A 27,850-nucleotide genomic window follows, 5' to 3' on the forward strand; every position below is an offset into this window, starting at 1 on the left:
GCTTCTTCTACTTCGCCTCTCCCACTCTTACCTTATGTAGCTCTGTAATTCCCGAACATCAGTCCATTGACATTAAGTCTGAATGTCTAGCATGATATTTAAAAATAGTTAGGTAAAGGCCATTACAGTTGTTACATAACGGCAACGGTGGTGCCCATTATGTGATACTAGGCTGCAACACCTGATTTGGAGGGGGAAAAAAATGTCTCGTAAAAAGGTTTGTAATGGCTGTTACAAGCCCATAACAAGCCTAAACGAGGCCAATTCATTTTTCCTTTAAAAAAATTTCACCATTGCAAAGCCATAACGGTCATTATGAACCATATCATAACAACCATAAGGTTGGCCACTACGACCACCATTACTGTTAGTGAATACCTTGTTGTCCTAGACAATCACAAATATTAGATCATCTTGAACCTGACTTATAAAGATTGAGGGGATCAAAGCTAAGTCTAGCTCGATTCCAATCCAAAGATATCACGAGAAACATAGCTTTTTAAAATTTAAGCAAATTCCAATAGCTCGAACAAATTAGAATATCACCTTTCACCTCTCCAAATTACATGTAGGAACAAAATGGCACTAACAAAAACAGGTGATAAGAGTATAATCTTTGGTGTATGTGAATTGTGAGGTGCATTGAAGATGTATTGAACATATTATTTTGTGGTTCCTTACAGCACCTTAACTTAGGAGATTCTGATGCATATTTCATCTCTAGCAACCCAAAATCATTAAAAATAAAAGGAATGATGCTTCGTAGAGGAGGATTATCAAAACCTCGAATCCCACCCTTTCTCCCTCCCTCTGTGTGTGTGGGCGCATGTGTCTATGTGCGTGAAAAAAGGTGATGGTTTATGGAGTCTCACCAGAAGAAAAAGAAAATAATCGCATCCCTATATTGTAGTAGAAATCTCACTTCTAGAGGAATGTTCCAATATCAAGAAATAAAGAAAAATATTTACTCAATGGTAGACAAGGCATTTTTCAACATGAGTCAGTAACAAACTCATCATGACCTCAATGTTGAAAGGCAGCCACTATCTCATCCCTGGAGAAGCAATTGGAAAGTCAATAGCTTCAACATGTCCAGTAAAAACAATCGGGAAATAAATTTGAAATTAAAATCATGGATAACAGCCAAACAGGGAGTAATTGAATACCATAATAAAGCCGGCCACCATCGCAGCCTTGGTGATTGCTGTACATGTAAACTCCTCCACAAATAAGGGTAGCATTTTGAATAACACCAAGGCGAAGGTCAAGCTTTCTCAGTTGATGATGACTTCCACTGGCATTCATAAAAACTTCGACACCGTTTAGTGCAAGCTCAGTATGGGGAGCATTAGGAGTATAAAGCTCTTCACAGATTTCAGCAGCGACAGCCCTGCACGTGACAAGAAAATAACCATCCAAGAATGAAGGTTTCCCAATACAACACAACTGAAAAGGAACCATAACCATGAACAAGTTCATTTAGAAATGTAACTCCTGTGAGATCTTGCACAAACTGAGAGCCTCAAGCTTGAGTCACAGCTGACGGGTACACCCCACTTGCACAAACTGAAAGCCACAAAAATACTGAACGACCTCTTGGCCTGAGCATTTTACAATACCTCTATGAAGACTTAGTGAAAGAGATTCGCTCCAGTGGCAGCAGATGTGGGGCCCATGTGGTGTAACCATGTAAATCCATCGGATGCTTCCCCTCAGGCTACCTGCAGGGCCTGAAAATAAGCTCCATCCAAAAATTTAGTGGACCACAGCAAAGGGAACAAGGTGGGAGGGGATGTCCACCCTTGATTCTCACCGGGGCCCACCTGAGTTGTAGAACAGCCTGACTCCCCCCCCCACACACACACACACGTAAATCAAGGGTGAGTGGGTGTTCTTCTCAACTTGTCCACTTAGCTGTGGCCCACCTGAGTTCCTCTTTGGCATGATTTTTGGTGCCTGGGGTAACGTGAGGCAATGCATCTGACGGACAGGTTGGATGTCGTGAATACATCATGTGGGCCCCACTTCTGCCCGGTACCCTAGCTTACTAGTACCACTGAAACTTAGTAAAATACACACAACCCAAGGATCATAACCTGTTTCTGATTCTGGAAGCTTTAATTGCATTGTGAAATTTCTTTTTTTATGTTAGTAACAACATGGTAAACATGGATTACAGCTAAACTTAAGGAGAAAGGATGAAAGTACCCATGTAGGTGACAGAGTGACAAAAAAGAAGATAAAAAATAGATGATGACTATATAATTCATGAATTTGTAAGATTTGTATGAATAAAGATCACAAGCAGTATCCTAACAGGTATAGTTCAATGTCAAGGTAAAGATAGTTCTCCTTTTTACAATATAACCGAAGAAAAATCCGTGGATATCAAACAACTATTCCTGATATAAGAACATCATTACAATTACACTAAAATGACTCTCATTTACTTGGTACTTACGTGTCTAAAAACTGGATGTATCCATATCCAAATGGCACCGATTTCTGTGATAGAGCCTCAGAAATGTCATGAGGCAGCTGGAAATCTACAAGCTGATCTTTATGCTTCCAAGCTGAAAACCATCGAAGTTCCCTATAGTTTCCATCATTGGCAAGACTCATCTTCGGACGGATCATAAGAATCTTTCGGTTGAAACAAAAAACCTGGCAGTTGTAGCGCACACTCCCTTGAATGACGGGCATGCCGATGCTGCATAATATGCCATCAGTCCAGTCACCCAGTAGAATATCTTTCAAGCACTCCCATCTGCATGCAAATTGTTCCAAGTGTTAAAGAAAACAATTATGGACATTAAGACAAGTGCAGGATGCCATATAATGAAATAATTAAGCTTTTAATACAAGTAGCTCAAAAAGCAAAATAAGGTCTGTGAATGCCTGCCTTTATGACTATCAGGGTTTAAGAAAAACATCATTAATATGCTCTTAAAAAGGGGTAGACTGTAATTACTAGAGAAATGAGTCAAAAGACCACAATGTAACAAAATAGACAATTGTCTTTATGAATGCAGAAGATGAAGCAGCTATCCCTAGCCATGACCTTTGACAATAAAAACAAACAGCATAAACACCAACCTTCTGTGAAATAAGCAGAGAGAAGCAACATTTTGAAGGCACCTCTCTTCTTTCATTCTTTTATTTATTTATTTTTTGATTGATGAAAACGCCTCTTGATCTTGGGAAGTAATGACACAATTAAATGTTATTCATGAACATGGATCTAGAGTTATGACAATATAGAAGGGAGCGGCATATCCATAATTCCATACTAAACCAGTATCACACACCCCACTTGTAAAGAACTAAAGTTCAAAACTTACTAAGATAAAATTCATTTCACACTAGTATAAATTCTCTTAAATTCTAACCTGAACTATAGTCTTATGAATATTCAAATGAAGAATTAAATGTTCATGTCCTCATTGACATGGTTTTCATCAAGAATTAATGAACTCAAAACTCCAACAACCCAAACCAAAAACCCAAAACTTTCGTTTTGAATGGTAACTTAACTTCAAAAGAAAAGGAGAAAAAACACTCGTGACCAAGACACCTAGGAGTAATCATCACAATGCAAGTCAAATGCCAAAACATATTAACAATTAGTAACTAGGAAAATAAAATTAGTAATAACTTACGAGTGAGTTATAGTGTCCAGCTCCAAGAAATGGTCTTCACAACCATATCCCGAAATCTCAAGCTCCGGCCCAAGTCTAATAGTGGCTCCAGCTGATTTTGCCCTCAATATGGATTCCTTGATGTTCCGCAGATTGCAATCAAAATCCATAGCCCATTGATTTAGGTTACACGTCGCCACATTCAACAACCTCATCTCCAATTCTTATCTGCACTTAAACTATACAATAAACAGTTTGATTAAGATTTATAGTCTTGAAATAATAGCATTGGTTAAACAAAAACACAATCATTTAAAGTAAGCTGAAATACATCATTACATGAAATGCCTCTTGGTTAAAAGTTACAACATCATACCCAACCATCAGCCAAAAACACTCGTAATGAAGTTAGCCAGAGAGAATCTTATCCCCATTTTCATAAATAAAAAACTATAAAAATAAATAAATAAAACTGGGTGTTTAAATTGTCCGCGAAATTATCGAATTATTGCCGATAATTTCGTTGTCGTCGGCCAAACGAAACCAAAACCCACAAGTATCATTTCTCTTTTAGACATCGGCGCCAATATTTTCGAAATTTCGACATTTTCATCAATTATCGACGATAAAATCGAGTCAGGCTTCATGAAAATTGTTATGGGTAAATCCGAACCGAGTTGCACCAGGTTAACTTTGGCATCGATGAAGAAAACCTCGAATGGGTAACGACCGAGCCTAGGAAAACATCCGGCTCGGGGGGTTCTGGTAGAACTATGCTCCGACCCGATCTTCTCGTCATCTCGTGAGTACAACCTCGGCTTGGAGTAGTAGCAATACGTCCGAGCCGACCCGTCCTTCACATCCAAGCCAGATCATACTCCACGCTTGACCGACCTGATCTTCTACTTGAACTTGAACGTAGTCTTACCCGTGGGCTCGGCTCAGGTCACTGAGTAGGATCCGAGCCGGGAGGTCGGTTCGGATGGGATTCTGATCAACTACATTTAATGAGTCACTCCAATAATGTACGATTAGAATTATACCCAGCGCACGTTCTCTAGGTAACAACCGACTATCGTGCCCGCATAATCCTCTCATGATGGCTATGACCGTGCCGAGATTGTCGGACACATTCACTACGACCCTCAAGTATAAATACAAGTCATTTCTACGGTAGAAGGTGCGCAATCTCTCGCACCCTCACCCATACTCTACTCTACTTAGACCCAGTTCCTTAGCCTGACTTAGGCATCGAAGGGTCCCCTGCTTGAGCCAGGGTCTCCTTCGTATGTTCCTTTGTGCAGGACCAGGGTTCGCTCAGACCACTGAAGACTCAGCGGAGGGTAATACAAATTTTTGCATCAACAAAAATAAAATAAAATTTTTTTAAAAAAAAATACCTTCTTTCTGCAGATGGGAAGTATGAAATAACCTTAAAAAATCTTCAAGGTGATGGATTTCTAGGATTTTGTTGGATTTTCCCTCCTCCAATTGATATTTTACCGGAAAGAATCGCTAGATTTTGCGTTTCCATGGAGAATATGATTCCGATGATCATTTTAGGGTTTTAAAAAAGTCACAAGTTTCATTCCCCATTCCCATTTTGTTTTTACGTGAGTGGATTTGGTGAGACCCAACACGTTTTTTTAAAAAAAAGTCTCGAGTTTCACCCAAGACGTGTGCGGCCCTTACCATCGCGCCCACCTTGATGTATGTATTCTTTATCCACGCCGTCCATCAGTTTTTCAATATCATTTAAGGGCATTTTCCAAAAAAAAAAAGAGGCAGATCCAATTATCAGGTGGACCATAACATTGGAAACAGTGGTGATTGACCATTAGTGGGCCACAAAAGTTTTGGATCAAGCTGATACTTGTTTGTTTTTTTTTTTTTAATGGTAAATAAACACTATGGAAACATCAAGGCGCTTCCCTAAGAAGTTTTTAATGGCAGGGAGTTCAATCACCACTGTTTCCTATGGTGTGGTCCACTAGGTGTTTGGATCTACTTCATTTTTGGGATAATGTCATAAAATAATCTGGAAAAACATATGGACAGCGTGGATACAAAATACATAGATCAAGGTGGGACCCACAGTAAGGAGGGTCTCACCAAAATGGCTCCTTGCGGTCGCACCTCTTTTGATTCATGTGGGATGTGTCATGTGTGACTCTGTGACTCACTTCAATGCATGTGTTGTATATCTAGGCCGTCCATTTGTTTTTCCATGTCATTTTAGGGCATGGGATGAATAGAAAAGTAGATCCGTATGTAAGGTGGACCACACCAAAAAAAACAATGGGTATTGAACATCCACCGTGTCCACACTAATGTTTATTTGCCATCTAAGTTGTTCATAAAGTCACATAGACCTTGATGAAGGGAAAAACACATATCAGCTTGATCCAAAACTTTTGTGGCCCAACAAAAGTTTTAATAGTCGGTGACTATTGTTTCTTGTGGTGTGGTCTGTGGTCCACCTAAGATTTGGATCTGCTTCATTTTTCAACCCATGCACTAAAATGAGCTAACCAAATAGATGGACTGCGTAGATATACAACACATTCGTTGAGGTAGGCCCAAGGTCGCACCCACTTCGCTGGTTGATGGGGCAATGCAAAGCCTGCGAAAGCCTTTGGCATGAACTTACTTGGACAGTAAGCTAGGTGGGGGCATGGGCCCACCATGATGTTTTGTCAAAAATCCACCCATTCATCCGTTTTACTAGATCATATTAAGAAATGGGCCTAAAATATGTAAGCGGAGTTCCTACCAAAGCCTTTGGCAGAAGTTCCTGTGCAGGGATGCTACATGGGGCCTACCATGATGTTTCTGAAACATTCATCCCATTCATCCGTTTTTTCAGATCATTTTAGGACATTGGACAAAAAATCACGTGGATCCAAAACTCAAGTGGGCCGTACAAAAGGAAATAGTGGAGATTTAGTGACCACCGTTTAAACATTTATATTGCCACAAAAGTTTATTATAAGGCTAATAGTTGTGATTTTTCACTTCATTCCAGTGGGAATGAACTTATAAACAATTTGGATGGCCTTCTTGAGTTTTTGATCCACGTGATTTTTTATCTCATCCTTTAAAATGATCTGAAAAAACAGATGAACAGGGTGGATTTTTCAGAAACACATTGTGGGCTATAAGTTTGGATCCCCTTCTTGAGTTTTTGATCCACGTGATTTTTTATCTCATCCTTTAAAATGATCTGAAAAAACAGATGAACAGGGTGGATTTTTCAAAAACACATTGTGGGCCTCATGTAGCATCCCAGCACAGGAACCTTTCTCAGAAATCCACATCACTAAAATATTTGCAGATTTATATGCTATCCAAACGGTTCAACAAGGTCATTCCTAGGATGAATTGCAAACACAATAATATTAGCTTCATCTAAAACTTTTGTGGCATGTGAATGTTTCAATGGTGGACGTTCCATCTCATTGTTCCCTATTGTGTGCCCCAGTTGAATTTTGGATTTGCTTCATTTTTGGTCTCATGTTCTAACATGATCTAGAAAAACAGATGGACGGGGTGGATTTCTCGTAAACATCATGGTAGGCCCACCTAACTTCCCGTGCTTTCATAAGCAATTTGCGTCCTACCTAATGGACGCCTTAGGAGAATCATGCTTATGCACTGGGAAGGCACTCATAAATTGTAAATTGTACATGTGATACGTCGCATATAAAATGTATTAATTTAAATTGTAGACATGAGCAGCCCTCCCTGACCAAGTCAATCCCAAGGGCAGGTTGATCGAACAATCATAACCTATGATTTGTGAATGTTGGTCTATGAAAATTGGACCATTAGATTTTTTTATTTTAACCGTCCAATTTGTGTCCACCAATCTGATACTTAAACCTTAGATTTATGATATAATTATACCAAGTATCATAAATTCATAATTAGGACAGTTTAATTTGCTATTTGTGTGCATGTGCAATTTCTAAGTGCCTGCATATAAAATCCATTTTTTTAATTTTTTTTAAATAAAAATAAATTTAGTTTTTGGGATATAATAAATTACTCATTTCTTTCTTTAAATGGGACCCATTTTTTTATATGACGAGGATGGGCTGACCGAAAAGGGTCCATTAGGATCCATTAAAAATAAACTAATAATTTAACAAAAAAATGGTTAAATATCTATTTGTATGGATTATGTAATGAATAGTTGGATGGATGGGTAGAAGGGATGGTTGGATGGATTGGACAATTGGATGGATGGATGGATGGTTGGATGGATGGAAACTTATTATGTATACATTCTTATATATATATATATATATAATTCCTAAATATGCAAAAATGTGTATTCATGGATCTCCAGAAATTTCACTGAAAAATTCCAACATTTTTTCCATGTTTCCTTCGCATTTTCGGTTATCAACGACATTATCTGCAATAACGATATTGTTTCTTTATCTCCGGCCAGTAAAACTTATAATGATACTGACAACTCAAACACTCAAGATGTGGTTCATGGGTTTCTTAGACCTTTTAACGGGCAATGTGACCAGGTCAATTCCAATAATTGTCAATCTTAGCCAGATGAAGATAGGATTTGCCTATGGAGACCTTCAGTTCTTGGTCTCCAAATCAAGCAATGCAAACGCACAAGTTGATCATATCTTACCTATGAAAAAATCATCAATAGGTCATGGACTTTCTAATTCCCCAGCCCATTTGTCCATGTGGCAATTCCAAAATGCCCCAATGCAACTCAAGTTCGCCTTCCAAAAAATGCAATTGCATTCCCAACAACCTGAATACTTCCATATAAAACCAGCCCATGAATCCAGACTCCCTACCCCTCACTATAACCTCAGGTACAGCCAAGTACTTCACAGGATTCTTGATGAAGTGCTGTGTTGCCCTTCTGTTGTGTAGTTCATTAGTGCCTTGATAAAAGTTGCATACTTGGAGAATCAATCTACCATCACCATGATTGACATAAGGCTACCCACCTTAGGCAACATGGAGATGAAGCCCATATATAGCCTTAGGCCTCTATGGTATCAGTAATGGCTCAAACAAGCTATCTTGCTTATTGTATTCTAACTTGTCTTGATGGCAATGTCATAGAAGACTTCTACTCACTCCGCACACAGATTTCGACATTGCTCCTCATGTTTAGCTAAAATACAATTCGATGTTGGTTAGGATGACCTACCCATCATGTGTCATTCCACTCCGTAAGTAGTTATCTCCTAAGAATGCCCCACTTAGGCATGCAGAGACGATCTTCCTCTATGATTCAAATACCATCCCTCACCTAGAATCTCTTAATCCTCCCTTCATAGGCCAATTCCATCAAGCTCTATGCTGGGACCGTGCCTTTAGTTGGCTAACTATAACCACCTCCTCTGACTTAAGTGAAGCCAATTCCGCATCATCCACCCACCATATGGCCCATCAAATCAAAGGTCTAAACACAAAAACATGGGCCCACACTGAACTTAAGAGCCTAAGAAAAATGTACATTTTCTGACCTTCCAGACCTTATAATTCTTCTCTAATGTTGCAACTTGGAAGCAAAACTAGGTAGAAATCTGTTCCTTTGACATCAGGGCATCATCTCTCCTCTGACTTTCAAAGCAGTTGCTGCAGAACTTCCTACATAGTAAGGGTTTTCGGTCCTTCCTATATATGATAATAAGAATATCTAAACAATCTTATACTGTGAGAAACTTACATAATCACAGATGTTAGTGTCATTTGGGAAAGCAAGATGGCTAGGAAACTTTATAGGGAGGCTTTTAAAAAGTTTCCGATGAGATGTTCCTAAATGAGTAAAATGCACTTTAAAATACGTTGTATACACATTTAAACTAAGAAGATGCATGTCTTATACACCAATACACATCTAAATTAAGAAGCCACTATCCAATATTTACAGCAACCTTTTCATTAGAATTTCAGCAACACGAGAAAAGCTACCTCTAAGTTCTAACTATTTCCACCCACCCTTTAGAGAAAAATAATTGTAGATCAGTACATCAATTTTCATATCAGGTGCACTGCACTCAAATTGGCCACATGGCATAACAGTCCGTGACCTACCCTTTCATTGATTCTCCCCCCATGGATGGACGAACTTAAACTGCTGGATTGGATAATGCTACCTATCCAGCTTGTAGACCCACCAACTTCAATTCTAACTGTGGCCAATATTCTTCCCTTCCATCCATTTTTAGCTCACTAATTAGAGCATTTAGATATTCCACCCTGTGAGATTTCCATGTATGGACTGACCAGATGAATAGTCCATATGATGGACCTCCCGGCCACATGTCCAATCTAAGCAAGCCACACCAGAAAATGAAATTGGTGAAATGCACTCCCCATTTGGATGCCAGTCCAGAAATCATTTGCTGGGAACAAATTCTGTGTAATGCCTCACACAATGAACAGTCCAGAAGATGGACCTCCTCACTACATGTATGATCTAAGCAAAAAGTGGTGCAATGTGCTCATATTAGGTCCCATTTATATGCGGTCCAGAAATCATTGGCTGGGAACTAATTTCTGTGGAGATAAGTAATTGGAAATCAGGTTCTGACAATGAACTCTTATGGAAATTTTATTTGGATGACACTACATTTTTCATCATCATCATCTAACCCTCGTCCCAATTAATTGGAGTTGGCTGCATAAACTCTCTTTTTTTCATGTTATAAAATGCTGTTTTTTGGGTTACATCATCATCGTCGTCATCAAAATCTTATGTCAACTAACTGGGGTCCGCTATGCTAATCTTATTAGTCTGTTACCATTCCACTCTATAACAAACTATATATGGGTCCTCAAGTCTTTTCTTACTAGCTCCGCCCATGTCCCTTTAACCTTCCCCCTGCCTTTTAGAGCCTTCAACTTGCTCCAACTCACTCCCAACTAATGTAGGTCTTGGTCTCCATTGCATATGGCCAAACAATCTAAGCCCACTTTCTCTCGACTTATTATCAATTGGTGCTACTCCCAAGTTCACGTGAATTCATTCATTCCTAATTCCATCTTTCCTTGTCTTGCCACTTATCTATCTTAAGGCTCATCCTATAAACATGTTGTTCCTTAACTACCCAATATTCAGTCCCATAAAGAATGGCTATTCTTATAGCTATCCTATAAAAATTGCCCTTCTATTTGATTGGGTATGTGGCGATCGCATGAAACTCCAGAAGCACATCTCCATTTCAGCCACCCAGCTCTATTTCTATGAGCAACATCCTTCTCAATCTCTCCACCCTCCTGTTTGGGTGACACATCTTTGGAAATTCATTTCTTGGAAATGGTGAGTTACACCCAATAATTACATAACAGGACAACATTCAACATACACATACCACCAAACAAGCATAGATATAAACATAACCAGTCTCCATAAACAGAAACCACCAAATGAGGACCAATCTCCACAACCAATACAAATCAATAAAAAAGAAAAAAGGGGGCTTGAACCACCAAATGGAGCATATGTTGCTCCACTGGACCCACATGCTGAGATGGCCCAATGATCGGAACTGTCCATGATCCATATTCTACTCTATATGGGCCACCCTATGAAACATGCGCAGAAAAGGACAATCCAAACCATCACCCTCTGTACCAAAGTAGATGAGCTTACAACATTGAAAAGAAAATTTTCAACAGCTACCACTCATCTCCAAAATTCAACAGCTAGGATCATCATGAAGTGTGGTTATTTGACCATAGATTGGTTGTGTTACTACTGATAATATGAATGGTTCCTATCTCTGAAACATTACAGATTGCGAGCCCCAGCGGGGCACCAGATAGGCAAAACAAACTCCATCCATAACCAAAATTCACCCAAATGTTCCCCAATTACAACTACCAAATTCGAAAAAAGAAACAAATTATATTTTTTAAAAAAAAATCATATAAATCAATTCCTAAGAACACGGTTTTTTTTTTTTTTTTTTGAAAGATGATGGAAACCATAATCGTTAGGAAAAGAAAAACCCAACAATCAACCAATCCTAACAACCCAAATCCCAATTATCGATATTTTTCCAAACCTAAATAATTAAAAAACTATTATTTCATTAATCTGATTTTAGGAGTTTTCTTCTTCTTTTTTCTCACAAACAAGATTATTTTTATCCCAGAATTTCAGATTTCCCGCTCGAATTCAATGCAAAAACACTCAGTTACAGGTTCCAAAATTCAAAAAAAAATGAAGAGAAAAAGGAGAAAAAAGAGGTAGAGATGGTGAGAAACTCACAGATTCAGAGGAATATGGAGAGAGAGAGAGAGAGAGAGAGAGAGAGAGAGAGAGCGCGCGCGCCGGTGGCACTGAAGGTGGGGACTGAGAATAAACAGTGCCTCTCGCGCCTATCTCGAACCAGGGGAGCGGATTAGGTGTTACCTGGGGAACACTTTAGTGGGTCTCACAGTAGGCCCCACTGAGGCTTCGAGCGAAGGAGCTTACTGCCAAAGGCAGGAAATCCGCGTCCGTTTGACGCACGCAGAGTGTAAAACACGTCCGTCCATCCGTGAAGACCACTCCATCGGGTGAGACCCTGGCCTAATTTTCACCGTGCCTTGAAACTCAAAGTTCCCCTAGTGTGGCCCATCCGATTTTTGGATAATGCTAAATTTTATATATGCACTTTATCCTTATGGGTATGATGAAAGATACATACGACGGTGGACCACACCACGGGAAACCGTAGTGATTGAACGCCCACCATTAATTTCTGAGACAACGTCCTAAAATGGTCTCCAAAAACGGATGGACGGCGTGGATATATGAAAAATCATCAAGGTGGCCCCACGTTAACACCTAATCCACTCTCCTTCGAGCAAGTCTTAAACACATGTTACATGTAGAAGTGCTGCCGAGATCGGCAGACGCTGATTTGAACACATGTTACATGTAAATACGTGCCCCTCGAGATTGGCGGACGCCGTTTGAACACGTGTTATATGTAGACACGTGCCAGCAGATTCGGGGACTCTGATTTGAACACGTGTCCCCGAGATTCGTGGACGCCAATTTCCTGATATCCAGGAATCTGGACCGGTCGGGCTAGGGCCAGGGCCAGGCCACGGTCTGTCCAGACCCGGCCCTTATTGTTCAACATAGGCCTGATCCGGCCTAGGCCGGTTCAACAAAACAGTACAGCTGAAGCTCAGCCCCAAAAACTTTCTTTTGGACCCGAACGCGAACCCAAGGCCAAGTCTTTCTATGATAGGGGAGAGAGAAAGAGAGAGACGAACCTCTTTAAAGCTGCGAGAATAACGAGAAGAGAGAAAAGGTTGGAAGGTACGTTAGAGAGGAAGATATCGGAGATGAGAGCGATGGGACGCTGAGAAAGAATAAGATTTGGGAGAGATGAGGGTGCTGAGAAAGTGGAAGATTTTGGAGATGAGAGGGAAATATGAGGGGTGGGAATTGGGTATGGACGAAGATTTTATGCTGAAGATGTTTGCATAAAGCTACTATTCTAAGGATGTTGGGTGGAGCCCACCAGGATGTCCGTGAGAATTACACCTATTCATCTATTTCGAGAGCTCATCTTAACATGCCACCAAAAAATAAAGTGATACAAAACTCAAGTGCGTCACACGAATAAAAATTGGAAAAGAAATGCTACTGTTGAAACTTTCTTGGGCTCCACCTTTATGTTCATATGTCATCCAAACCTTTTATAAGGTTATTCCCACAGCTATGAGGTGAAAAAAATAAAAAAATAAAAACAACAGTGCTCCTTCAATCCCCACTATTTCCTCTCGTGTGGTCCCTTTGATTTTTAGATCCACTTTATTTTTAGGCGTATGTCCTAAAATGGGCTCTCAAAATAGATGGCCAAGGTCGATTTCTCACAAACAACACAATGAGCGCCACTGGAAAATTTGCATACCCGTCAAGACCTAGCTAGCGACGGATGGTCCAATCAAGAACTCTAATGGACCCACCAGGATGTATATATTTGATCAAGCTGTCCGTTCATTTTTACGACATAAACCCAAAAAAGAGCTAGATTGATAGCTTAAGTGGACCACATCACATAAAGTAGTAGAGATTGAAGGCTTACAATTGAAAACTTTTTTGAGCCACATAAAGTTTGGATCAAGCTGATATTCGTGATATCTACCATGCAACCTATTAACGGATTGGATGGCTAATAAACATTATGATGGGCCCTAGTAAGTTTCCAACCGTAAAAGCTTAAACCCATTGCTTCCTATAGTGTGGTTCATTTGAGCCTTTGTTCTATCTCCTTTTTTTACTTGTGCCATGAAATAATACGTAAAAATGGATGAACAGCCTGGATAAAACATATACAACTTGGTAGGCCACACGGAGCTCCTAACACGACTCTTTGTCGCTAGCTAGGTCTCGGTGGGGGCATTATCCACGCCCCGCCCCAAAATGGAAGACACATTTTGGCTGGTGACCCAACATCATCCAACTAGCCCATGTATCCCATGTAGCCCATGGTATACATATTTCGTTGTCCACTCATTTGTCTAACTCATTTTAGTGCATAAGCCCACAAAATGATATAGATGAAAAGCATAAGTAAACCACATCACATAAAACAACCGAGATTGAATTCTTAACATTGAAAATTTCCCAATGACAATAAAAGTTTTGGGTCAAGATGATATTTGTGTTTTCCTTTCATCCAGAGTCACATGACATAATCACCAGGTTGGATGGCATGTAAATATTATAGTAGGCAATAAAAAGATTTTAAAAATAACCATTATTTCCGCTAGTATGATTGACCTCACATTCAGAAAATTAAGTACAAGGTGGTATGTTTTGACCTGTGGAGCTTTAGTGAGCCCCACCGTGATGTATGTGTTAGATCTAACCTTAATGTATATGTAAAATCTAGTCTGACCATTACATAAACAAATTAGGCTGACTGACTCGTGATTTATGTGGGCTGGCTCAAAGGAAACAATGGTAAAGATGTCCACCCTCAATGTTTAAAGAGCTAGCTCACTGCGATGATTATATAAAATCTACTCCAACCTTTAAATGCTATACAAAAATTTAGGCACAAGCCTCAAAATTCAGGCTCAAAGCTGATTAAGGTGATTCAAACCAAGGGAAATAGTTTAGAGGGTAAGCTTTGTCTGATATTTGAGACCTGTTTTGAATCGTATGGTCCACCAAAGTCAAAGATGTTACTGATATTTAGAAGTGTACATGAACTGAGCTAGCTTGGTTAGCTTGCTCGACTAACTTGAAAAAGCTCGATTCAACTTGGTTCGAAGCCGAGTTTGAGCCAAGTCGAGCTGATTTTTTGAGCTCGAAAATGAGTTCGAGCTGGCCCTAGATCTACTCAACTCGGATCGAACCTGGCTCGCATCTGACCAGTTCGGTGAACCAATTACTTTGATATTAATGTTGCTCACCAAGTGTTTGATGAAATGACCCAATGAAGTGTGGCGGGTGGCAAGGAAGGTATGTATGTGAAATCAATACCTATTTTTTCTTGATTTTTATATTGCTTAGAAGGTGTTTGATAAAATACCTGTAAAACCATTACTGCTATCTTAAAACAATGATATTTTGAAGGCACAGTCCAAGTGTTTGTGAAAATGTTGCACAGGCTAACTCGGCTCGATCGTGGCTTGAACTTGGTTTAAACTGGCTCGAGCTACTGACCGAACTAAGCCAAGTTGGTCAGTTAGGCTTGAGGACCGAGCCGAGTCGAGTTCGAGCTAAGGTCAGCTGGTGGCCGACCCAAGTTGAGCTGAGGCTAGCTCGACTCGATGTACCCTTACTGATATTGGAGACCTGAGCCTAAAACGAGGTCATGCATCTAGTGGTCAATTTGGATTTAACATAAATATTATAATGAGATCCAACTGAGCCACTGACTCTTTTTTATTTTTCTCCCTTCATCGAAGCTGCAACCCACGCCCTCATCAAAGCAGATTAGGTGCGCCTCCTGCCACTGCCAACACGGTGAGGCCCTAACAGTGGGGCCTGCCTTGATGTATTTATTATATATTTATGTGGTTTATCTATTCTACAGGCTCATTTTGAGGCAATATTCCAAAACTAAAAGGATATCAAAAGTTCAGGTGATCCACACCACATAAAGTAGTGGGGATTGAGTGTCTACCATTGAAAACTTCTTGGGGCTGTAGAAGTTTTGGATTAAGTTAATTCTTGTGTTTTCCTTCATCCATGTGTTTATGATCTTATGAATAAGTTGGATGTAAAATAAATATCATTTTGGGCCTTATGGAGGTTTTATCATTAGGCATCATTATCCCACCCTTTTCTGTGAGCTGGTGAACTTGAGATTTGGATCTACTTCATTTTTTGGCTCAAGCCCTAAAATGATCTTGCCAAATGGACGTACAGTGTGGATATAACTAATATTTCAAGGTGGGGCTTATATAAGTTGGCCATGTCAGCATGTACCTTGCTACCTTTTATACTACGCAATCGGGTCAAGGGAGAAAAAAGTGGGCCACCATGATAGAATGTGAAAAGACTCTTTCTCCTTTTTTATTTTCCTTGTCTAAGTTGGACCCTTTGATTTTTGACCGACCCACTGTGATACGTATTTGAAATTCGCTTTGAACATTACGTCATAGTGAGATGTAATTCATGTGGGCCATGATAAAGGAGACAGTTGGGAGAGAGACATCTACTCTTGATTCATACAAATCATACAAAGGCTATGATTTAGGCGAGCCAAACTAATGGAAATGGTTTGAATGTAAGAGTTTCCTATACATTATTTTCAATTGTGTGGTCCACCTAAATCATGTATCGAGCTGATATTGAAGATCTCGGCTTAAAATGAAATGACACACTTGATAATCAAGATGGATTTTATGTAAACATTACATTGGGGCCCACCTGAGTCACCAATAATTTATCTAGTGATTTTATGAGACTCAGGCGGGCGATGAGATGTTATACACGGTCATTCTGCCCCGATTGATAAGCTGGTTTGAATTTTAAGCCTGAGTCTAGCACTCGTGCTTGACACTCCATCTCAAGTCTGGTCCATGGCAGCCCTACTGCCGTGGAGTCCAGCTAATGTACCCATAAAAAGTTGTGGGGCCACTATGATGTCTGTATTATATCCACTTTCTCTATTTCTTGTGTCTGGTCTTGTTAGTTTGTGATCTAAAAAGAAGGCAAATTGAATATTCAAGTGGGCCACCAGAAGAACTGATGGAGATTGAACGCTCACCATTGAAACCCTTTTTAGGCCTACAAAAGTTTTGAACCATACTGATATTTGTGTTTTCCCTTCATCTCGGTGGAAATTACCTTAAGAAGGAGCTGGATAGCGTATAAACATCTAGGTGGGCCTTGGGGCCTGGATACGATATCTATGATTTGGTGGGACTTGGATTCGGTACTGACCCTTCCAGTACCAAGATAGGTAGTGATCAGTGCTGCACAAATTTCTGTTGGGCCACTATGTTATGTGTCTTTTATCCATGCCGACCATCCATTTTTTAGATCATTTTATCGCATGGACAAAAATGAGACAGACCCGAATCTAAGGTGGACCACATTGTAGAAAACGGTAGTAATTGAACTCTCACCATTAAAAACTTATGGGGGACTAAATAGTTTTGGATCAAGCTGATAATTGTATTTTCCCCTTCATCCAAGTCTGTGTGACCTAATCAACAGGTTGGATGGAAAATAAAAATTGCAGTGAGCCGTAGGAAGTTTTAATGGTGGGCGTTCAATCACCACTATTCCCAGTAGTGTGGGTCACCCGAGAATTTGATCTACCTCGTGTTTTGGCTCGTTTTCTAAAATTAGCTCGCAGACTGAATGGAGGGTATGGATAAGACACATACATCATAGTGAGGCCCACAGATCTTTTCCAGCACCGACTGGTACTGGAGGGGTCCCCACCGAAACCGAGTCCGATATAGTAGGCACCATATCTCATCAGAACCGCCATTCGTAAGGGGCGCTTTTGATACTCCGAATGCGTATGATGCTTGATACGCAGCACTTAGAGATGGTATAGGTGGAATATATTACCCTAAATTAAACTGGTTAAACTGCGGAAGCCACTGTCGTGAAGTTATACAAATCATATTGGTTGAATAATCCTAACCTCTGATTGGTGGACCCTTTTTTCTGACATTAGACCATTGAATATTTTCATTTATAACCGTCTAAAAGCTGTCCACCAGTATAATTTTTTTATAACAAAAAAAAAAAAAAAAAGTGATTTTTGGTTCATGATACATCTAGCCGGTGTCCATAAGTTGTAGGGCTTAGTTTGAATAATTTGTATGCCACGTAATCAATTTACGAGTAATTCTAAGTGCCCGAGTATCATCCATAGCATGCTGCCAGAGCATCAAAGTGTTTCATTATTCCTACTGCCGCGCATTAAAAAAGAAAAAAGAAAAAGTGAGAGCGGATTACGTGTGCCTCATATATACCTGTGCCCGGGGCTGTGTGGGCTACAGAGACGTCTCTGACAAATCCACTCCGTTCATCGGTTTTTAAAGACAGCAATAAGATGGGAATCTAAAAATCAGGCATATCCAACACTCATGTGGGCCACACCACATGAAAAAAATGGGTTTTGAACGTCTGGGCTGACGGAAGTCTTGTATCATTTGTTTCTACAGTTTATCTGAGTGGTAATAAGCATATGAACGGTTTGGATGGCATATAAACATCATGGTCATCTCCAGGAAGGTTTCAACGGTGGACGTTTCCGTTCCCACTGTTTCATTTGTGGTGGCCCACCTGAGTTTTGGATCTACCTAATTTTTAGAATAGCATCCTCTATTGTTGTCTTTAAAAATAGATGGATGGAGTGGATTTATCACGGACTTCTCTGTGGGCCCTACACAGCCCCGGGCACGGTATATCTCTATGCTCGGGGCCGCACAAAAAAGTTCGTTTTTGTCTGTTCCGACTCATGATCAAACAACTGTTGATACCCACCATTGGGGCCCACATGCGGAGTTTTCTAATGATCTGAACCGTCAATGTTGCAGAGTAGAATATATTCTACTCGGATCACCAAGTGAATTTTTATCTCAGAGGATGATTGGTAATTTGTCACCAACACTTTGTAGATGAATTTAAAAGGATGAGAAGAAATTTTCCAACGGCTCTCATTAAACTCTAAAAATCAAGCGTGGAATTATCAGTAAAGCATGATTATTGGAAAATATATTAATTATGATAATTAAGATAATATGGACGGTCAGTTCAAAGCTTATGATATCTGATCTGTGCATTTGGTGGCCCTACACCCATATCCAGGTCTTGGTATCGATACCTAGTGGGGGTGGCTAACACGGAGTGTGTGTACTGACACGGGTGTGTGGTAACAGGCTAACCCTTATAATAATAAACTAAAATAAAAAACAAACCTAATATGCAATGGCTGATATATATATATATGGAAAAGGTTCTATGCGGTCGAGCTCAAAGTGGACGAGGGGTTAGACCAAGTTTCAAAAGCATCCAAATTTCAGGTGGGCACCATCGAGTGATTTTATATGTTTTGGGCATGTCTTCACATGATTTTAGATGGTATGGCCCACCTGAGTTTCATATACGGCTGATTTTTGGGATATCCCATAATTTAAATAGGACCCATCAAATGAACGGTGTTGATATTCGACAAACATCATGGTGGGGCCCACACAGTTCAACCTCATGGGAAGTTCTCATGAGGTCGATAGCGTAGAACCTTTTCTCATATACATGTATATATGGATGCCTTTGGCAAGAAGTTCCTGTGAAAAGATTCCGAGTGGGGCTATTGTGTTGTTTGTGAGAAATCAAACCTGTCCATCCATTTTTTTGACCTCGTTTTAAGACATGATACCAAAGATGAGGAGGATCCAAAACTCAAGTATGCTATAGGAGATGAAACATAGTGGAAAGGAATGCCTACAGTTGAAACCTTCCTAGGCTCCACCTTGTTGTTCATATGTCATCTAAACCCTTTATAAGGTCATTTTCACCGGGTAAGGTGAAAACACAAAAAATTAGAGCGTCACAAAACTTTTATGGCCATATAAATGTTTCAACGGTGGTCATTAAATTTCCACTGTTTCCTCTCGTGTGGCCCTCTTGAGTTTTGGATCCTCTTCATTTTTATCTTACATCATAAAATGAGCTTAAAAAATGAATAGAAGGGTTAGTTTCTCACAAACATCTAAGTGGGCCCCACATAGAATCCTTGCATAGGAACTTCATGAGACTGGCTTTATTTAAGCTCCCATGAGGTCGAGCTGTGTGGGCTCCACCGTGATGCGTGTCGACCATCAACACCGTGCATTTGATGGGTCCCCTTTAAATTATGGGATATCCCAAAAATCAGCCGTATACGGAACTCAGGTGGGCCATACCATCTAAAATCATGTGAAGATACCGTTAAAACATATAAAAGCACTTGGTGGGGCCCACCTGAAATTTGCATGCGTTTGAAACTTGGTCTGAACCTTCATCCAAGTGGGACATACATAATGGATGGGCTGGATTTGCAAACCATATCTCGGTGGGCCCAAAAAATGGTTATGAATGTTTTAATGGTGCACGACCCCTCTCCACTTCTGTATGTGGTGTGGCCCACACAAGTCATGGATTGACTTGATTTTTGAGACCTAGGCCCAAGATGGAATGGTGCATCTGACTGATGGGGTAGATGTTCGAAACGCATCACGGTGGGGCCCACACAGCTCGATCTCATGGGACAGACTCATGAGGTGGCGCGCGTAGTACCTTTTTCGTACCTTTTTCATATATATATATATGGAAATGATTCTATGCGTCCACTTCATATGAAATTCCCATGAGGTCGAGCTGTGTGGGCCACACCGTGATGTGTGTCGAACATCAACACCATCAGTCAAGTGCACTGTTCCATGTTGGTCCACATGCTTAAAAATCAAGTCAATACATGACTTGGGTGGGCCACACCACATACAATAGTTGAAAGGGTTACCCTCTCATTAAAACATTCATAATAATTTATTGGGCCCAACGAAATGTGGTTTACAAATCTAGACCATTCATTGTATGTGTCCCACTTGGATGAGGGGTCATACCTAGTTTCATCCGCATACAAAACTCAGGAGAGCCCCACCAAATACTTTTATAAGTTTTAGGTGTGTCTTCACATGGTTCACGGTTTTAGATTGTATGGCCCACCTGAGTTCCATATACGAGTGATTTTTAGGATATCCTAAAATAAAGGGGACCCATCAAATGCACAGTGTTGATGTTCAACACACATCACAGTGACCCCCCTATATATATATATATATAATAAGAACTTTTAAAAATGAGAAACTCAACTCGTCTGGGTTGCAGGGTAGGGCGGGTCTTACCAGGGTTTTAGGTGAAATCTACCATATAAGCATCACCGTTGGGCCTTTTAAATATCAAAGGTAAATGTATTTTTTTCATTTGTTTTCCATTTATGTAGCCCACTTGAATCACTAATTAATTTGATTGTTTTGCCATAAGCATAAAGTAGTATCACAAATCTAATGGTTGGACTGGATTTCAGTTAAGTCATTACAGTAGGCCAGTAAAAATCAAGTTTGTGTTCGTCACCTAAATGTGGAAAAGCTTTAAAAAAAAATGTGAAGGCGCGCTTATAGTTTTTAATGTGGCCAACTGTGATGTGTTAGTGAGATCTATTATAATCATTATATGTATAATCACACTTTAAGCCAAGGGTAAAATTTTTGAACTGATTTTATGATAGAGGTGGGCCACGTAAAAAGAATAGAGTTGAAAGAGACAAATCTACCCTTGATTCTTATAGGGATGACCACCCTGATGATCATATAAAATCCACTCTGACCATTAGATTACACACCCAAATTTAGACAAAGGGCCTAAAGATTAGGACCATCCATGATTTATGTTGGCCATGACAAGGGAAACAGGATGAAGGGTGACTATTATCTTGTATGCTGTTTACTGTTGTGTGGCCCACATGAATTAAGGATGAAACTGATTGTTGGGCCATGGGCTTGATACGGTGTGATACAACTGATGGTCAGGATGGATTTAAAATCAACACCAAGTGGAGCCCACCTAAGCTGCAACCCACTTTTCCAAAAATATATTAAAAAAAACCTCCCTCGGCAATGCCAGCCACGTTATATAGTGTAAACCGTGTAAGAAAACGAACCCCCCTCGGTAAGGCCAGTTACGTGATACATCACGAATACATCCATTATAAATCACACTAAAATTTATGCATGGGTCCTAAATATCATCTGTATAAATTTCTCATTCGGGCCATACTAAGGGAAATAATTTAGAGGGTATGTGTTGCCCTGTATAATTGTGTGGTCCACCAGAAACACAGACAAGGCTGATATTTGGGTTTACGAATTAAAATTGGGTGACACACCTTTTGGTCCGGGTGGATCTCATGTAAACATAATGGTGGGGTCCACTCTATACCACAAACCCCTTTCCAAAAGTAACTTTTCCCTCCGGTGAACTAACGAAAAGAAACGGAATGCGTACTGAGTTACTCGGTATGTTAAGCGTAGTGAGTAAATTTTGTAAGGCCCACCATGATTAATGTATTTAATCCACTACATCCATTCATTTTATCAGATAATTTTAGGTTTAATCCCAAAGCTGAAGTATATCTGAAGCTCAAGTGGACCACACCAAAGGAAACAGTGTGAATTGAATGTTTACCGTTCAAAAAATCATGGGAGCCACAGAAGTTTTGGATCAAGATGATATTTGTATTTTCCTTTCATCCATGTCTGTGTGATCTTGCGAACATGTTGGATGACAAATTAACAACACTTTGCACCTTAGGAAGGTTTCAACGATGAAAATCATTATTCCCATTGTTTCCTATGGCGTGATCCATTCAAACTTTGAATATGCTTCAATTTTCGGCTCAACTCCTAAGATAATCTGGAAAAACATATGAACGGCATGGATAAACGATACAAATTCAAGGTGGGCCCAATAAAATTTACTAAGTACCATAAAAGCGAACGGAGTTACTCACTCAGTCCGGTTTCCAGATAAACCATTTCAACCATGTTTGAAATTCCTTTTACCCAGCGGTTTTTATGTTGGAATACAAACTTAAGTTACCAACTTAGACTAGCACGTGCGGACAGCGACGTTGAGGACGAAACTACCCCTCCTTTTGACTTTCACTGCGAAGACGAGCGCTGACGCTCCTCCAACTGAGAGTTGTGCGAGCGGCTTAAAAGTGATCAAAGTTACATGGCCCCACAGCTATGTATTTATTATATCCACAACGTTCATCCATATTTCTAGATCATTTCGGAGCGTTATGAAACAAAAGAAAATCATATCCAAAGATCATCTGGGCCACACCACAAAGCAGCAGAAAATTGATTTTCATAGTTGAAACTTTTGTAGGGCCCACCGTAACATTTGTTTTCCATCCAATCTATTCATAAGGTCACAAAGACCTGGATGAATAGGAAAAACAAATTTCATAATGATCCAAAACTTGTGTGGCCCCTAAAAGGGTTTCACTGGTAGACGTTCAAGCAGAATGGTAATGGCATATGCACAGGGATATGGATATAGCTACGGTTATAATCCATAGCCATACCTTGGCGATCAATCCTAAATCCCGTGATTCCACCGCAAGTCGCTGTCCCTATTGGCGATTAATCGCGGATTTCGCGATTCCACCCCCGATCTATGGCTACGGATTATAACCGTAGCTATAACTGTATCCCTATGCACTTTCTTTTTTCTTTTTTATTATTTTTTATTTTTTTCATTTTTTACATGGAGAATTTTATTCTACCTACATTTTTTTTCTAACACATATTTATATAAATATGTAAATATAAGCATATAAAAAAAAATTTCTCTTTTTTTCATTTCTTTCTTTATTCATATAACAAAAATATTTTCTAAATCAAAATTAGTTATTTGACGTACCATATATAATTTTAGGGCTGAAAGTTGGGTGGGCTCAACTCGACCAACCTGTGACCAACCCGACATTGGGTTGGGCTTGGTCAGGATGAATCGGGTTTGGTCTTAAGGTTGGGCCATACAAACAACAACTCGATAAAACTTGAGTTGGGCTTGGGTTGAGGTCTCGAAAATTGCTAGGAAATGCATGGAAATGACCGTGAAATAAAGGAAAATGACCGTAAAATGCATGGAAATGACCATGAAATGTATGGAAATGATCGTGAAATGAAGGGAAATGACCGTGAAATGCATGGAAATGACCGTGAAATGAAATGGAATCGCCAGGATTGACTGTGAAATACATGGAAATGACCGTGAAGTGAAGGGAAATGACCGTGAAATGCATGGAAATAATCTTCTAAATAGCATTAATTGCTAGTATTTATCATAAAAGCTAACTTTTTACAAATTTCTAAGAAGAGTCTGATGGAAGACTGAGAAAACTACAAATTTCTAGTCTTTTAATAACTACAAAAACCAAAAACTAATCAGTAGTAAAAATTATAACCATTCTTAGTCTTGCTTGGATTATCAGAGAACAAAATCAAACCACCTCTTCAGGATGAGTTCTTTCGGTTGGTGTAGTACATTTCCACTAATTTACAGCCTTCCTTTTCTTCATTTTAGTATTCATGAACCAGCACAACACAAAAGTATTCATGGACCATCACATGCAATATTAAACAGATGTGAGCGCTGGATCCCTTTTTCAAGGGCTAACCTATGGGTCAACTGCTTTGACGACTTCGTTTGGTAGAGGTTTGAAACCAAGCATCCAACCTTCGAACAATACGACCTAAAAAACCGCAACACAATCAAAATATTGAACATTGATCATCGTATATACCATACATAGAATCAAAAGGTTATTTTGGGTGTTCTTGAGTGCACTCCCAAATTCACGGTTGGCAGGGCTTCTATGGCAGACGTGTAAGTGTTGGGTGGGGCGGCAGAGAAAACAGAACAACATTATGAGGGACATGTTTTCATGATTTTTCAGTTATTTGCATCTGGAGAACTTGTAGCATGGAGGAATTTCGGAAAGTAGAAATTGAGCGGGCCAAACTGGAAAATGAGCGAGACAAACTGAAAATTGAGCGGGCCAAACTGGAAATTGAGCGGGCCAAACTGGAAATTGAGTGGACCTAACTGGAAATTGAGCGGGCCAAACTAGAATTTGAGCGAGACAAACTGGAAATTGAGCGGGCCTAACTGGAAATTGAGCGGGACAAACTGGAAATTGAGCGGGTCAAACTGAAAATTGGGAAATTGAGCGGGACAAACTGGAAATTGAGCATCATTCAAAGCATTCCTCAGAAGATCCATAAAATATTCTTTTGGGACACCTCCATAGTTTAGTAGTGAAATTAAAGTCTTATTTAGGTACGTTTTCCTTGGCTGGTTGCTAAAAAAGGAAGACAAGTAATTTGGATCAACTCTTCACATCACATTTGTAGATAACCCATAACTGTTACATACGAGCACTAAAAGCAAACAAGGTATTGTACTATTATTCACACAATCAATTCGAAGATGGAGAACCCCAACTTCTCACCCTAATAAAATTTCAAATACTCCCAACAAGGATGGAATTTATTTATAAAAGGATTGAAATTCTTCCTACAACATATGATGTATAATCCTAAGAAAAGGTCGGAAACAACATTGACAAATGAGCCAAGGAGTCTTATTAGGACATGGGAGATCGTCAATGTATATAAAATAATCCTCCACGGGTGATGCTACAACCAATTTACTACACAATTAATAAAGAAGTTATCACAGATTTATCTATGAACCAATAGGGTTGGTTCATAATGAAGTATCCCAATATTATTCTAATTTTTCATCTGAAAGGATTTGAATCAGAAAAGGTTAGATGTTTGGTCCCTCCAAGACATCCAGCACCAAACTGAGAGACCATTCAAAACTGGTTTCTCAGCAATCAGGAGATATTTTTGGCATTCTGGAGGTATGCAGCCCCAAGAGGATAAGCTAGGTTGTTCGCTTTATTAACATTTTCATAAAAATTGAGTAATCTGGTAGATATACCCTGGGTTGTTAGAAACTTATATTAGGCGCATTCCCTATAACTGATGAAGAATCTTGGATATAGCCTGGCACTATAAATGTAGGATCCACCTTAGGTGGTCTAAATAGTTCACATTTTGGCTTCATTGTGCATAGAACATCCCCACAATGTTCAATGTCTTCTACTACAAGTTTTATGTGTTTATATCGAATAGCCATTATTTTTTGTTATGTTTGCAGCTTTTCAGCTTTTCATTGTTTTATGTTCAATTGCCAGCAGTAACACCATCCAGGCATTGCAATGCCTGGTAATTGAAATATCCAATGCATCTAGATGCCCCCAATTCAAATGACCCTGAAGTAATCTCACATAGTTTTGTTTCTTAAAATTCTAAAGACTTACCATTTATAATTGGTAAAATTGGAGAAGCTATATTGGTGGGTATTTTGAAAGTGGCTTATTTTTCAGGGTATTCATTATGTCAAAGCACCGTTCTAATGTACCTAAAAAAATGCTATAGCCAGTTTGATATTTGTCATGTTTCAGGACTTGCACATTTGTGTAAGGACAATGGATTTTCAATCTTTTAGAGTTTATTAACTACTCCCAAGAGCAGTTGAAGTTGGCAAAGCTAGCCCTTCTCTCCTTGTTCAGGTCTGTTCATGGCACTAGAGGTGGATGGTTTCTTTTCTCGCTCAATTTTCGGTTTGGCCCACTCAATTTCCAGTTTGTCCCGCTCATTTCGATTTGGCCGCTCATTTCCATGTTTGCCCACCCAATTTCCAGTTTGGCCATGAAATTCTAGTTTGTGCTGCTCATTTCCATGTTTGCCCGCTCAATTTTCAGCGTTTGTCCCGCTCAATTTCCCATTTGGCTGCTCATTTTCTAGTTTGGCCCGCTCATTTTCGAGTTCTCGCTCAATTTTCAATTTGGCCGGCTCAATTTCCAGTTTGTCCTGCTCAATTTTTAGTTTGTCCCGCTCATTTTCATGTTTGCCCGCTCAATTTCCAGTTTGGCCCACTGAAATTATAGTTTGTCCCGCTCATTTTCATGTTTGGCCGCTCAATTTCCAGTTTGTCCCGCTCAATTTCCAGTTTATCCCATTCAATTTCCAGTTTGGCCCGCTCATTTTTCATAAATTTTAATCAAGGGAGCAAGATTTGATTGACAAAGCTAACCTTGGCCTCAGAATAGAGGGTTTGTATGTTTCTTGTTGCCTTCTAAAGCTCTTTGATCTGTGGAAATTTACAACAGTAGGAGGTATGCATTAATTTGCTTGTTTGAACCGAATAAATCATCACTAACCAGCAAAAGCTAAAGAGCATCTTACCATTTTCTTAAGTTGCAAAGCAGATCAGCCAGCTACTTTCTAGTTTTATGGAGTAGAGATAATACTTTACCATAGAGCCACAACACTTTCCGTTTGGTAACAATAGCTCTATTCACATAATCACAGGAGAAACAGAGAAATCAACATATTACGTACAAAAGGAGAAATTGTCCCAAGAGTCAAAAGTGGCATCTTTAGTTGGCATTTGTTAAAGTTGGATGGCATGGTCATGAATGCCTAATAAGAGTGATCCGTTGGAATCATATATAGGGGTTAAAGATGAACAGTCTACATCAATGGATTGGACTAATTATCCTAAAGCAACTACGTGCACTATAACTTACATTACTCTGAAAGCAATGGAGCATCTCTCCATCTCCTCCACTTTCTCTTCTTTCTTAGCCTCAGCAGCTCCAATTCCCCATTGCCTTTTACAATGTTGTTGTCTACTTGATAGTTAGATCTATCTTATTTTCGTCTCAAGCCTTAATATGAGCTCGTCAAATAGATGGACGGTTTGGATATAACACGTACCTTATAATGGGACCCACAAAATGCCGTAGGAATTATAACGAAAAAAGAAAAAAAAAAAAAGAAGCTAATGAATTAGGGTCAGTGGGACCTCTATGGCTACGGATTATAACCATAGCCATACCCATAGATCGGCAATCCATCGCAGCTCCCGTGATTCCACCGCAAGTCGTTGTCCCAATCGGTGATCAATCGCAGATTCGGCGATTCGACCCCCGATCTATGGCTATGGATTATAACCGTAGCTATAACCACATCCATATCCTTTTTTTTTTACATGGAGAATTTTATTCTACCTACATTTTTCTCTAACACATATTTATATAAATTTG

At 39.6% G+C, this 27,850-nt stretch overlaps 1 protein-coding gene across 1 annotated transcript in view; it reads right to left on the reverse strand.

Annotated features, from left to right (window-relative positions):
- LOC131243404 (glutamine-dependent NAD(+) synthetase) overlaps positions 1-13,011 on the reverse strand; it is a 50,738-nt gene extending 37,727 nt beyond the window's left edge. The window contains exons 1-4 of the mRNA XM_058242755.1: positions 12,903-13,011; positions 3,660-3,877; positions 2,462-2,767; positions 1,167-1,390 (exon numbers count right to left, since the gene is read on the reverse strand). Coding sequence (XP_058098738.1) covers positions 1,167-1,390; positions 2,462-2,767; positions 3,660-3,853 — 724 coding nt within the window. The 5' untranslated portion in view covers positions 3,854-3,877; positions 12,903-13,011. The remainder of the gene's footprint in view (positions 1-1,166; positions 1,391-2,461; positions 2,768-3,659; positions 3,878-12,902) is intronic.
- Between the last annotated feature and the right edge of the window lie 14,839 nt (positions 13,012-27,850).

The sequence above is a fragment of the Magnolia sinica genome, chromosome 1 (assembly GCF_029962835.1).
Source record: "Magnolia sinica isolate HGM2019 chromosome 1, MsV1, whole genome shotgun sequence".
Classification (NCBI taxonomy): domain Eukaryota; kingdom Viridiplantae; phylum Streptophyta; class Magnoliopsida; order Magnoliales; family Magnoliaceae; genus Magnolia; species Magnolia sinica.